At 47.7% G+C, this 14,638-nt stretch overlaps 1 protein-coding gene across 1 annotated transcript in view; it reads right to left on the reverse strand.

Annotated features, from left to right (window-relative positions):
- Nucleotides 1–14,638, reverse strand: part of LOC149286414 (hepatocyte nuclear factor 1-beta-like) — a 70,848-nt gene that overhangs the window by 8,021 nt on the left and 48,189 nt on the right. The window contains exons 5-6 of the mRNA XM_089494199.1: nucleotides 4,416–4,585; nucleotides 849–981 (exon numbers count right to left, since the gene is read on the reverse strand). Coding sequence (XP_089350325.1) covers nucleotides 849–981; nucleotides 4,416–4,585 — 303 coding nt within the window. The remainder of the gene's footprint in view (nucleotides 1–848; nucleotides 982–4,415; nucleotides 4,586–14,638) is intronic.

The raw sequence follows: 14,638 nt of genomic DNA on the forward strand, positions 1-14,638 counted from the left end.
GATAGGTCAAGAACTTTAGAGCAGAGGCATAGCTGGGGAAAGATGTTTTGTTGGCTCCCAGAATCCACTGTCCATGCCGATTTGATGATTCTGGAAGTTGTAAACCAAAAAAGATGTAGTATAGTGGGCCCTTGATATCTGCTGGGGTTTGGTTCCAGGAACGGCAATGGATAGCAAAATCCGTGGATGCTCAAGTCTCATTGAATACAGTGGCATAGTAAAACTGTGTCCCTTAGAATAAAATGGCCAAACCAAGGCTTGCTTTTTGGAATTTATATATACAGTGGTGCCTCGGGATACGAAATGACCGCGTTACGAAATTTCCGGGATACGAAAAGGTTGGATTGGAAAAAACTGTTCCGGGTTACGAAATATTTTTCGGGTTACGAAATTAATTTCGGCGCGAAATTCAAATGCTATAGGCTTCCAGCGCTAACGGAAAGCCTTTTCGGGTTGCGAAATGTATCGGGTTACGAACGGCGCCGCGGAACGAATTAATTTCGTAACCCGAGGCACCACTGTATTTAAAGTATTTATCCTTGGATGCTTGAATCCCTGGATAAAGAATCCATGCACATGGAGGGCTGACTTTACTTCCACGTTCTGTGGGAACCTTGGCCCTTGAGCTGTTTTAGATTTCAACTTTCAGAAACGTCAGACAGCCTTGGGACAAAGTATATAGTCCTCCCTTTTCTTGTCTTTCTCGGGTCGCCTTGCGTCCAACTTTAAAGTGTGATCTCCTTGGGGCAGAGCTCTATCTTCTTGAACTCTGTAGTTCCACATACACTGATACATACACACGAATAAATGAACGATCAAGTAGAACAAATACAGCAAAATGTACTCACTTTGTGTGATAGCCATGACTCCCGACAAGGGCGCCATGATGAGGTTCTGGGACTGTTGCGGATTGTGATGGGAGAAACTGTGGATATTGGTGAGAGTGCTGACCGGGGGGAGCCCACCTCCAGAAACTGTAATCTGCCAAGAAAAGAAGGAATGGGAAATTCAAAGTTTTCAGAGAGATGGCACACTTGCCAACATTTCACAAATGAAAATGGAGACTCATATGGCCAAGCAACATCAGAGTGTGGTCATGATGGCTAAAGTTATGGATGAGGAAGAATGCATAAAGGAGGAGAGGCTGCAGCAGTTTGCTTTTGCCTGAACCGACTGGGAAGGACAAGATTGCGCTTCCTCCTCTCCGATCCTAATTAAAAACTACTCTTCTACTTGAAACTGAGGATTCCTCTACACCAGCAGGAAACTCCATAGCAGCTGAGTTGTGGGCATGCCACGTTCCTCAGGATTTGAAAGCAATGTGGGGGTTTTCTCCAAAAATGCGGAGGAAAAAGAACACCTTTTTAGCCTACATTCACCTGGAAAATCTGCATCGGCGGCAAGGACACGGCTGGAAATACTCTGCACTATAGGACATGTGGAGAAGCCAGTGTGGCATAGTATTTTGTGTTGGATCACAACTCTGGAGACCCTGGGCAAGTCACACACTCTGAACAAATCTTGCCAAGAAAACCCCATGATAGCTTCGCCTTAGGGTCACCATAAAGTCAGAAACAACTTGAAGGCACACCACAAGAACATAGAATCATAGAATCATAGAGTTGGAAGAGACCGCAAGGGCCATCCAGTCCAACCTCCTGCCATGCAGGAAATCCAAATCAAAGCATCCCCAGCAGATAGTCATCTAGCCTCTGCTTAAAGACCTCCAAAGAAGGAGATGCCACTACACTCCGAGGAAGTGTCTTCCACTGTTGAACAGCCCTTACTGTCAAGAAGTTCCTCCTAATGTTGAGGTGGAATCTCTTTTCCTGGAGCTTGCATCCATTGCTCCGGGTCCTAGTCTCTGGAGCAGCAGAAAACAAGCTTGCTCCCTCCTCAATACGACATCCCTTCAACTATTTAAACAGGGCTATCATATCACCTCTTAACCTTCTCTTCTCCAGGCTAAACATCCCCAGCTCCCTAAGTCGTTCCTCATAGGGCAAGGTTTCCAGACCTTTCACCATTTTAGTCGCCCTCCTCTGGACACGCTCCAGTTTCTCAATGTCCTTTTTTAATTGTGGTGCACAATTGGACACAATATTCCAGGTGGGACCTGACCAGAGTAGAACAATAGGACATGTGTTTGTTATAGGATTGCCCTTTTCTTCCAGGCTGCGCCGATCTTGCCATGGTGAATGTGGCATTACTAGAGTCGCTACGGACCAGAAAATGGAACTGCAGTTACGGAGTGAGTATAGAGTTTCCTTCTGGTGCAAACTCCTCCGCTTGCAGCAGTTGAAGTAAGGTGATGAGAAAGGGGGAAAGTGGAAGGAGGAGAGAAAAACTGGGACATTTTAGAAGGAGCAAAAAAGTGGGATGGCAAAGGATTAATAGGGACTCCTGACAAGTCAGGACAGTTGGAGATGGTTGCGCAAGCAAGATATGTTAGAAGGTGGCATCATGGAGCTGGAAGAGAGACCTGTGTGCCATGCAGAAATGTCCGGTGCCCCCTAACAAGTCTGATGCCTCCCAACATAGCTGCTATTACCAGTCATTTTCTAACATTCACAGTTGAGGTTCAGATATTCCTTTCTCTCCCCTGCAACCCTTTGCCTTTTCTTCCACGACTTGGTCTACTATCTATCTACTCCTGTTCTTTGTTTGGCCTTTCCCAGTTCTCAGTGGCAGAAGAGGGAGGGCGAATATTCCAGAAATTCATCTGGTGGGGTTATTTTTCTTGGCTTAGCTTGACTGATTCATGTCACACTGAGTGGTTTTTATAGTCTCCTTCTCTCCCTCGGCTGGGAATGCATAGTTCTTTTCTGAGACTGCCTGCCCTTCCATCCAGAAAGTCATTTTCTGACCACCTTACAGGAATGACTAAGAACTACCGTGCCAGGTATTTTCTCCCCCTGCGGTGCAAGTCTTTGGAGGGCTGTTCTTTCATAAGAGAAACTTAGGGCCCAAACAGACAGGCCAAAATAAAGCTGCTTTAGGTCACCGTGGAGGTATGCTGTTTAAATGATGCATGCGTCCTAAAAGGCCAGAAACCACACCAAAGCCATGCTCCAGTCCTCAGCACTGGAGCACAGCTCTGGAGCAACTTCTGGCCTCTTAAGATGAGTGTGTCATTTAAACAGCATACCTCCAAAGTGACCCGAAGCAGCTTTATTTTGGCCTGTCTGTTCAGGCCCATCGATAGGGATTTTGAGAGAAGTTAAAGGAACTTTAACAAAGGATCGGCAAAAGATCTCAGGAGTGGGAAGAGATCACACCTCTCTATACTTCTAACAGATTTCCCCCTTTTCCCCTTTCATTTGCCATTTGGACCACTAGTATTCCTTTCTCTTACTAGGGGTGAATCCATATTGCAGAAATAATGTTGTTTGACACCACTTTATCTGCCATGGCTCCACGCTAGGGACTTCTGGGATTTGTACTTTTGTGAGCTGTTTAGCCTTCTCTGTCAGAGAGCTCTGGTGCCACAACAAACTACAAATCCCAGGATTTCATAGCATGGAGCCATGGCACTTAAAGCAGTATCAGACTGCATTATTTCACCAATGTGGATGCAGTCTGGTCCGCTGGAGCGTCAGCGGGACTTTATACAATGAAACTATTACCATTCTGGTTAAGATCCGTAGGCTTGAATGCAGATGTTTCCAAAAAGTGAATGAGAGAATGCAAAAAGTGAAAGAGAGAAAGGGATTGCGGGAGCGGGCAAAAAGAAATGCAAGTCCTCTGAAGACTGAAAGTGGGCCCCAGGGTTGTGTGTTTGTGTGAGCGTGTGGGTGTTTTACAAAATTCAGCAGGAATGCCACTGGCGGAAAAAAAGCAAACAGCCATCCACCCATCCTTCCGATTTAGGAGGCCTTCGATCAATACATTGAGAATGGCTCTGTGTCACATTTATTGGCGTGTTTCAAAGCCTACTGCTAGGTAAGGTAAGAGTGGCCTGTTACAGACTGCCAAAATAAAGCTGCTTCGAGTCTCTTTGGAGGTATGCTATTTAAATGACGCATGGGTCCTAAGAGTCCAGAGGTTGCACCAAAGCCACACTCCATTCCTAAGCACTGGAGTGCAGCTTTGGTGCAGCTTCCGGATGCTTAGGGTGCATGCATCATTTAAACAGCATACCTCCAAAGAGACCCCAAGCAGCTTTATTTTGGCAGTCTGTAACAGGCCAGTGTTAGCCTTTGTTGGATAGTCTTGGGATATCTTCCTTCCCATTCCAACAAATGCTTCATTGTTTCATACAGGGCTTGTGCAAAAAGAGAGAGGGAAAGAGAAGTGTTTTACTAGAGAGAGAGAGAGAGAGAGAGAGAGAGAGAGAGAGAGAGTCTTGTTTGCATTGCCTAGTAGGCCATCTTATCTTATCAGCACCTGAGATACAATAGCCCAGGTGTGCTCACCATTTTACCATCCGGCGAGAGCAGGCTATGGCCGTGGCTCGGGTCCAAACCGGCTGGAGACCCTTGCTGGAGAATAGCCTGGCTGGTTGTCACCATAGAGCTGTTCCCATGATGACTAATGGCCGAGGACGACGTGACTTCATTGCTCCCGGGCTGGCTGTAGCGCACTCCTAGGGAGAAGGCGAAAACATCCTTAATTTTGTACTACATGCATATCTTTTCCGTTTATCAAGGAGTAGCACACACATTCCACCTCCTTCCTGGAATACTTTTATCCTTGAAAGTACCCTGAATTAGGCTGAGAGATAGTGACTTTCTGATTAGTTCAGTCCATTTGCGCATCTCATTCAATTGTTTCCAACCGCAGCCAAGAGCGTGCAAAGAAGCCACAAAGCAGGGCATAATGGCAACAGCCCTTTTGTGTGGCTGTCGTCTGCATCAATGAATGTATCCGGACGGAGAGTTTGGGGAAAGTGATCCTTTCTATTGCAAATCCCAGAATCCACAAAGGATGCTGGGAGTCATGACCTTCAGAATGTTATTTTCTCAAACTCAGTAGGAAATTCCACATTCCATTTGTCTTACCTGGGTTTGTTGTTGTTGATGTTGTTGTTGTGTGACCCTAAGGGATTTTCTTGGCCAGATTTGTTCAGAGGAGGTATGCCATTGCCTTCCCCTGAGGCTGAGAGTATGTGACTTGCCCAAGGTCACCCAGTGGGTTTCATGGCCGAGCGGGGAATCGAACCCTGGTCTCCAGAGTCATAGTCCAGTGCTCAAACTACTACACTATGCTGGCTCTCTTACAGTTGAAATATCCTAAAGGCACCTTAGCTTCCAAAATCAGATGGGATCTAGTGCGTTTAAGATATCTGGGCTGAAAGAGAGCCAGTGTGGTATAGTGTTTTGAGCATTGGACTATGACTCTGGAGACTAGGGTTACCACTTGGATAGGAGTTCTGGTTAGGATACTTGTTGCTCCATATTCGCTAGGGTTGGCAGCACAAGACCCCATGCATATGGAAAAACCGCAAATAACAAAAACACCATGTTTTTACCTGGGATGACACATCTCTAGGAATCTCTAGGTCCTCCAGTGCAACTGTGTGGTCTATGTCTGATAGACACTGACCACAGAACAGCACTGGAGGAGCTACAAATGCCTAGTAGAGTATCCTCTCTAGTACAGTAATCTCTATAAATGCATGTTTCTGAGGCTTCTATAAATAATTGCCCCCCTTGCCCGCCGCTTGTCCCCGCTTGCTCCCCCTTGGCCCCCGCTTGCTCCCCTTGCCCCCCTTGGCCGCCGCTTGCTCCCCCTTGCCCCCCTTGGCCGCCACTTCCTCCCCCTTGCCCCCCTTGGCCGCCGCTTGCTCCCCCTTGCCCCCCTTGGCCACCGCTTGCTCCCCCTTGCCCCCCTTGGCCGCCGCTTGCTCCCCCTTGCCCCCATTCCCCGCCGCTTGCTCCCCCTTGCCCCCCGCTTGCTCCCCTTGCCCCCCTTGGCCGCCGCTTGCTCCCCCTTGCCCCCCTTCCCCGCCGCTTGCTCCCCCTTGCCCCCCGCTTGCTCCCCTTGCCCCCCTTGGCCGCCGCTTCCTCCCCCTTGCCCCCCACTTGCTCCCCTTGCCCCCCTTGGCTGCCGCTGGCTCCCCCTTGCCCCCCTTGGCCGCCGCTTCCTCCCCCTTGCCCCCCTTGGCTGCCGCTTGCTCCCCCTTGCCCCCCTTGGCTGCCGCTTCCTCCCCCTTGCCCCCCTTGGCTGCAGCTTGCTCCCCCTTGCCCCCCTTGGCTGCCGCTTCCTCCCCCTTGCCCCCCTTGGCCGCCACTTGCTCCCCCTTGCCCCCCTTCCCCGCCGCTTGCTCCCCCTTGCCCCCCGCTTGCTCCCCTTGCCCCCCTTGGCCGCCGCTTGCTCCCCCTTGCCCCCCTTGGCTGCCGCTTCCTCCCCCTTGCCCCCCTTGCTCACCTCCTCCTGATAGGCCAAAGGCCCCGGTGGCAATCGGCGGCAGGACCGGGCTGGGCCGGTCCCAAGGCCTCGCTGGGCCGTATCTGGCCCGCGGGCCGTAGGTTGCCTACCCCTGCTCTAGGTCTTTCAGTGTAACTTTTAGTTAAAGTTGACCATAGAGTTGCACTGGAGGACCTAGAGATTCCAAGGGAGAACATATTAATCAAATTTGTGAATAATCAAATCTGCAAATATGGAGGGATGAGTGTACTTGGATAGGAGATCACCAATGAAGACCAGGCACTATAGGATACATTTCAGAGGAAGGAATTGGTAAAACCACCTCCGAGGATTCCTTGGCTAAGAAAATCCTATTCAATTCATGGGGTCGCCATAAGTCGATAGGCTACGCTTTTGGTTGTCCGACTCACAGGGCAATTCAGATGCTGTGCTCCCAAGAGCTTTCTCTGAACACTGAAGGAGAAAGCCATGTTCTCCAATGTTTTTGTGTCCGCACACTTCTTTCAACGTCAGCAAGGAAGCAGCTCCTCACAGTGGGACAGTGAGCAAACAGCATGAACCAACTACGTTGGAAAGACAGTACATAAAACCAACAAAAGCCAAGGGCCCAGCTCCAAAGGTACCTTGTTCTATATTTGCAAATATTCCAAAATCCAAAAAGGAAACAAAACATTACTGTCTATTTTTTGGCTGTGGTTTCCGAATCTTCAGTTGCACCACTGTGGCATCCAGTACTAGGCAAAAATTCGACATCCATACAGGCTGAGTCTCCCTCATCCGAAATGCTTGGGACCAGAAGTGTTTTGGAGTTTGGATTTTTGGGGGGATCTTTGCGCGTACAGAAAGATATCTTGGCAATGGGACCCAAGCCTAAACATGGAATTCATTTATGGTTTGTATATACTTAATACCCATAGCCCAAAGGTAATTTTATATACGCCATATTTTCTGGCGTAGACTTCAGTCTACTTCCTTAGATGCATATATAGGGTCAAGTATGTGGAGAGATCTTGGAGCACCTTTGAGACTCACTGAAAGAAAGAAGTTGGCAGCAGGAGCTTTCCTAGACTTCAGTCTACTTCCTTAGATGCATATATAGGGTCAAGTATGTGGAGAGATCTTGGAGCACCTTTGAGACTCACTGAAAGAAAGAAGTTGGCAGCAGGAGCTTTCCTAGACTTCAGTCTACTTCCTTAGATGCATATATAGGGTCAAGTATGTGGAGAGATCTTGGAGCACCTTTGAGACTCACTGAAAGAAAGAAGTTGGCAGCAGGAGCTTTCCTAGACTTCAGTCTACTTCCTTAGATGCATATATAGGGTCAAGTATGTGGAGAGATCTTGGAGCACCTTTGAGACTCACTGAAAGAAAGAAGTTGGCAGCAGGAGCTTTCCTAGACTTCAGTCTACTTCCTTAGATGCATATATAGGGTCAAGTATGTGGAGAGATCTTGGAGCACCTTTGAGACTCACTGAAAGAAAGAAGTTGGATTCTGCCCTCAAGTCATTTCCAACGCTAAGGTTTCTTGGCAAGGTTTGTTCAGAGGGGGTTTGCCTATGCCTCCCTCTGAGGCTGAGAGAGTGTGCCTTGCCCAAGGTCACCCAGTGGGTTTCCTTGGCTGAAAGGGATTCGAACCCTGGTCTCCAGAGTCACAGTCCAACACTCAAACCACTGCAGCACTGCGTTGTCGGTTTTAATCTGCGTCTTTTCAGTCAATCTTGTTGTGAGCTGCCCTGAGTCTCAGCCTTGTGCGAAAGGCCAGATGGAAATCAAATCAAATAGATAAAATGCTTAAAACGAAAAGCAAAACGACAGCCCGCCACTTCCCTTTTAACTGATTTCTCTTCTTGCAAAACACCAATGATTGAATGTACTTATCTGTGAACCAAAGGAAGGAATAATGCATCTCTGCAGATGCTATGACTCTGTCACCCCTAGCTTTGTTTACTTTGGGGTATGTTGGCTAGGGATGATGGAAATTCCAGTCCAACATCATCTGGAGAACTACAATTTCCCCATAGAATCCTTCTGACCAACCAATGGGTTTCTTGCAGAAGAGATTTCATCGTCGTTTTAGTTCACTGCAAGTGTAAACTTTCTTGTCATGACTGTTGGCAATTCAACAAGGCGGGCATTTGAGATGAAAAGTTAAAGAGAAGAATGCCACCAACCTTTGGACACATGGAAACTGGGACGCGGACAACCAGGTAACATTAGAGTGTGGTCAAGATGGCCGAATGGGGGACACACAAGCTAGGAGAGGCTGCAGCAGTTTGCTTTTGCCTGAACTTACTGGGAAGAGCAAGATTCGGTCCTTCTTCCATGTTAACTGAGAGTAAACTACTTCTGTACTTTGAACTCAGTTGGCAATGGAAGTACACTGAGGACGAAGGGGGAAAGCTTATTGTTGTTGTATGTCTTCAAGTCATTTTTGACTTAGGGCGACCTTAAGGGCATATCTTGGCAACTTTCTTCAGAGACGGTTTGCCATTGCCATCCTCTGAGGCTGAGAGAGTGTGACTTGCCCAAGGTCACCCAGTGGGTCTACAAGGCCGAGCCAGGATTCAAACCTTGGTCTCCAAAGTCTTTGTTCAACGCTTGGCCATGAAACCTATTAAGTGACTTTGGACAAGTCACACTCTCTCAGCCTCAGGAGAAGGCCATGGCAAACCTCCTCCAAAAAAACAGTGTATATACAGGACAATACACTGTGCCAAAATGCATTAAAGACAAGGAGGATATATACTTCCAAAATAGTACCAAAACATCCATGTGAGTGTATTTTGCATTTTGGCACAGTGTACTGCCCTGTTTGTTGTTGCATTGTTGTTATCCACCCTCGAGTCGATCTTGACCCATGGCGACCCTAGCGCGGCCCATACCCCTCACTGGTTGCATGCGTACAAACCCAACGCTAGCCGTTCCACATTGGCAGGAGGCCTTCTTCTCAAGATGCCTCTGCCTCCCTCTCTTTTCCCATCCCTGATACTGGAAGAATGCTCTTTGTCAGAGGGACCTTTGCCAGCGCAAGCAGACGTCCCCGACACGAACAGGGTAAACATTGCTCAACTCGAAGGGCTGTCACCCACATTCTTGGACTGTATTCCTAACCTCATGCAAAGGGTGCCCAGACTCGGGACAGATCAGAAAACCTGAAAGATTGTTTGAACAGTGGGCAAGGAGATACTAGGAACAAAGGGAGCTGGCGCATGGAGGGCCGGGGAGCTGGCGCATGGAGGGCCGGGGGTTGTTTTTCCTTTGGCAGAAACAAAAATAAAACCGATGCTTTCATCATCATTATTTTTTCCTTCCTCCTTTTCCCCGCACAATTCGCACGGATTCTGTAGCTTTCAAAGGAGTGGTTAAAAGGAATGTTATCTCAATGAGGAAAAAGAAATACCCCTAATGGAAGGTGATTAGAGCTTTATGGCATGATCCATAAACGTTATTTTATTAATGTAATATTGTGTGTTTGTGTTGTGTGCCCTCAAGTCGTTTCCAACTTATGGAGACGCTATGGTGACCCTATAATGGGGTTTTCCTAGTCGGATTTGTTCAGAGGATCATAGAATCATAGAGTTGGAAGAGAACACAAGGGCCATCCAGTCCAACCTCCTGCCATGCGGGAACTCTCAATCAAAGCACCCCTGACAGATGAAGGTTTGTATTGCCTTCCCTTGAGGCTGAGAGCAAGTGACTTGCCCAACATCATCCAATGGGTTTCATGGCCAAGCTGGGAAATGAACCCTGGTCTCCAGAATCTTAGTCTAACGCTCAAACCACAAAAACATCTAAGGAAGTAGACTGAAGTCTAGGAAAGCTCATGCTGCCAACTTCTTCCTTTCAGTGAGTCTCAAAGGTGCTACAAGATCTCTCCACATACTTGACCCTATATATGCATCTAAGGAAGTAGACTGAAGTCTAGGAAAGCTCCTGCTGCCAACTTCTTTCTTTCAGTGAGTCTCAAAGGTGCTACAAGATCTCTCCACATACTTGACCCTATATATGCATCTAAGGAAGTAGACTGAAGTCTAGGAAAGCTCCTGCTGCCAACTTCTTTCTTTCAGTGAGTCTCAAAGGTGCTCCAAGATCTCTCCACATACTTGACCCTATATATGCATCTAAGGAAGTAGACTGAAGTCTAGGAAAGCTCCTGCTGCCAACTTCTTTCTTTCAGTGAGTCTCAAAGGTGCTCCAAGATCTCTCCACATACTTGACCCTATATATGCATCTAAGGAAGTAGACTGAAGTCTAGGAAAGCTCCTGCTGCCAACTTCTTTCTTTCAGTGAGTCTCAAAGGTGCTCCAAGATCTCTCCACATACTTGACCCTATATATGCATCTAAGGAATTAGACTGAAGTCTAGGAAAGCTCCTGCTGCCAACGTCTTTCTTTCAGTGAGTCTCAAAGGTGCTCCAAGATCTCTCCAGATACTGATTCAAGAGACTAACACGGCTACATCTTTGAACTCAAACCGCACATTAAAATTATCTTCAATGCCAATAATAGACACTCTGCAACTGTCCTGATTTGGAAGGAATGGTCCTGATTAATCCTCCATCTCACTTTTTTGCTGCTTTTAAAATGTCCCAATTTCTTTCTCATCCTCTCACTCTCCTCTGCTTTGTCCTCTATGTATATATATATGGTGAAAAGCAAGAGTTTAATCTGCCCTGGAAGCACTGACCCTCTTCTGCTCTTTGATCCATCCAGCCTTCAGTATGAACACAAATAGTTATGTCTGCTGGAATTTTCTAAGTTCTTTGGCATTGTTTTCCTTTCTTCGTCCTTTACATCCTTCATTAAATGCTCCTAACTTTTACTCTCGACTTATCCATGGGTCTTATCAAAATCCATGGTTTTGGCCCCAAAATCTGCCCTCGACTTATATATGAGGTCAACTTATAGTCGAGTATATATGGTATATTACATTAATAGCAAGAAAACCATGACAGGTTCACCTTAGGGTTGCCATAAGTCAAAAATGACATGAAGAAACAACAACAAGAATACAATGGTCCATCCACATTTGTTGGGTTTATGGGTGAAGGGCCCCCGTGAATGTGGGGGAAACTAAGGCCCGTTACAGACCGCCCAAAAGGGGCGGTCTTGAGCCGCTGCCGGTTGCAGCGCGGGGAAGCCGCTGCAGCCAAACCGCGCGACTCCCCCGCGCTGTAAAAAAGAAGCGCGAAAATCGCGCTCCTTCCGGCAACCCGGAAGAGACGTCGCAAGTGCCAAAGCGTGCATTCACGACGTCTCTTCCGGGTTTAGACGTCCGGACGTGTGCGTCCGTTACGTCAAGATGGCCGCGCCTGTCTGTATAGGGCGCCACCATCTTGCCATACGGAATACACGCGGGGGCAAGGCGCGTCCGGAAGCGCCGTCCCTCGCGCGTATTCCTGGCGCAACGGCGGCGCCGCTTAGGCCCGTCTGTAAGGCGCCAAAGAGAACGCCAGGTCCTCCAATACAACTCTATGGTCAACATCTGCCAGAGATTTATCACAGACTCATGCTGGAGGGCTTACAAATGCCTAAAGAAGTGGTTTCTCTAGTAACATCTAGGTTCTCTATGGTCAACGTCTGCAGCGTTGTGCTGGAGGATCCAGAGATTCCTCGACAGAACATATTAATCAAAACTGCAAATAATCATAGAATCATAGAATCATAGAATCGTAGAGTTGGAAGAGACCACTAGGGCCATCCAGTCCAACCCCATTCTGCCATGCAGGAAATCCAATTCAAAGCATCCCTGACAGATGGCCATCCAGCCTCTGTTTAAAGACCTCCAAGGAAGGAGACTCTATCACCCTCCGAGGGAGTGCATTCCACTGTCGAACAGCCCTTACTGTCAGGAAGTTCCTCCTAATGTTCAGGTGGAATCTCTTTTCCTGTAGCTTGCATCCATTGTTCCGGGTCCTAGTCTCTGGAGCAGCAGAAAACAAGCTTGCTCCCTCCTCAATATGACATCCTTTCAAATGTTTAAACAGGGCTATCATATCACCTCTTAACCTTCTTTTCTCCAGGCTAAACATCCCCAGCTCCCTAAGTCGTTCCTCATAGGGCATGGTTTCCAGACCCTTCACCATTTTTGTCGCCCTCCTTTGGACACGCTCCAGTTTCTCAATATCCTTTCTGAATTGTGGCGCCCAGAACTGGACACAATATTCTAGGTGGGGCCTGACCAAAGCCAAATACAGTGGCACTATTACTTCTCTTGATCTAGACACTATACTTCTATTGATGTAGCCTAAAATCACATTGGCCTTTTTAGCTGCCGCATCACACTGTTCACTCATGTTCAACTTGTGGTCTACTTGGACTCCTAGATCCCTTTCACACGTAGTTTCATTCAGCCAGGTGTCCCCCATCCTATATCTGTGCATTTTATTTTTCCGCCCTAAGTGCAATACCTTACATTTCTCTGTGTTGAATTTCATTTTGTTAGCTTTGGCCCAGCTTTCTAGTCTATTCAGGTCATTTTGAATCTTGATCCTGTCCTCTGGGGTATTAGCTATTCCCCCTAATTTGGTGTCATCTGCAAATTTGATAAGTATGCTCCCAATTCTGTCATCCAGGTCATTGATAAAGATGTTGAATAGCACTGGGCCCAGGACAGAGCCCTGTGGGACCCCACTGGTCACTTCTCTCCAGGATGAAAAGGAGCCATTGTTGAGCACCCTTTGGGTTCGGCCGGTCAACCAATTACAGATCCATCTGCAAAAGTCAAATCTGCAAAAGTCAAATCCATAAATGTGGAGGACCAACTGTATATTAAATTATCAGTATGCACTCTGTGATATATAGCAAAAGGCAGATGTCTGACCCTCAAGCTGATCCTGGACTGCAAATCCCAACATCACTAGTTATATTGGCTTGGGCTGATAGGAGCTAAAGTCCAATATTTGGACATCTACATCTTTCCCATGAATGCAACATACCATTAACCCTAAAATTCCTAACCGCAGCCTTGTGGCTCCACTTGATGGAGTCCCTTCTGGCCAAATGGATTTACTATTTGTTAAGCAGCAGAGCAGGGGGAAAGAGCAAACACACTTTCCTTATCATGTCCTCTGATCTTCTGGGGAGGACAGTTTTTAATCTGGTACCGAGTTTTATAACCAGAAAAAAGCTTCTTTGTTTTAACTGCAACTGGACTGTCTCATCCGTAGCCTTAGAGTCAGGCATGTTTCAAATCTGTCTCCAAGCCACTTTGAGTGGGAGGACTTTTGCTTGATGAGAAATAAACATATCAAGACCAGAATAACAGGTTAAAAAAGGAAAGAAAATACTCTTTCGCACTCGCACACACATTTCCGCAGTACATTGGGAACGTATCCCCCCTGGATATGGAATTGTATTGTAACTTTGGACTTGAGCCTCTATGGATTTTGGCATTCGCAGAGAGTCCTGGAACCAAAAGTCTCCTTCTTCGGAGGTCTTTAAACAAAGGCTGGATGGTCGTCTGTCGGGGATGCTTTGATTGAGAGTTCCTGCATGGCAGAATGGGGTTGGACTGGATGGCCCTTGGGCAGAATGGGGTTGGACTGGATGGCCCTTGGGCAGAATGGGGTTGGACCGGATGGCCCTTGGGCAGAATGGGGTTGGACTGGATGGCCCTTGGGCAGAATGGGGTTGGACTGGATGGCCCTTGGGCAGAATGGGGTTGGACCGGATGGCCCTTTTGCAGAATGGGCTTGGACCGGATGGCCCTTGGGCAGAATGGGGTTGGACCGGATGGCCCTTGGGCAGAATGGGCTTGGACCGGATGGCCCTTGGGCAGAATGGGCTTGGACCGGATGGCCCTTGGGCAGAATGGGCTTGGACTGGATGGCCCTTGGGCAGAATGGGGTTGGACCGGATGGCCCTTGGGCAGAATGGGGTTGGACCGGATGGCCCTTGGGCAGAATGGGGTTGGACTGGATGGCCCTTGGGCAGAATGGGGTTGGACTGGATGGCCCTTGGGCAGAATGGGGTTGGACTGGATGGCCCTTGGGCAGAATGGGCTTGGACTGGATGGCCCTTGGGCAGAATGGGCTTGGACTGGATGGCCCTTCTTGGGGTCCCTTCCAACTCTATGGGGCTAATTTCAGCATGAAAGAGAGATTAAAGCACATTTAAAGCATCCCGCAAATAAAGTGAAAATGGCAAGTAATTGCTCAAATAATTATCACAAGTAACTGCGGAAATAAAGTGATATCGGAAATGCATTGTCATTGAAATCCCAAAAGTAAAAAGAGGTGCGTTAGTGCTTTGTTTTGACCACTTTAATG

The sequence above is a fragment of the Sceloporus occidentalis genome, unplaced genomic scaffold, assembly GCF_023333645.1.
Source record: "Sceloporus occidentalis isolate IW3139 unplaced genomic scaffold, rSceOcc1.0.p SCAF_69, whole genome shotgun sequence".
Lineage (NCBI taxonomy): Eukaryota > Metazoa > Chordata > Lepidosauria > Squamata > Phrynosomatidae > Sceloporus > Sceloporus occidentalis.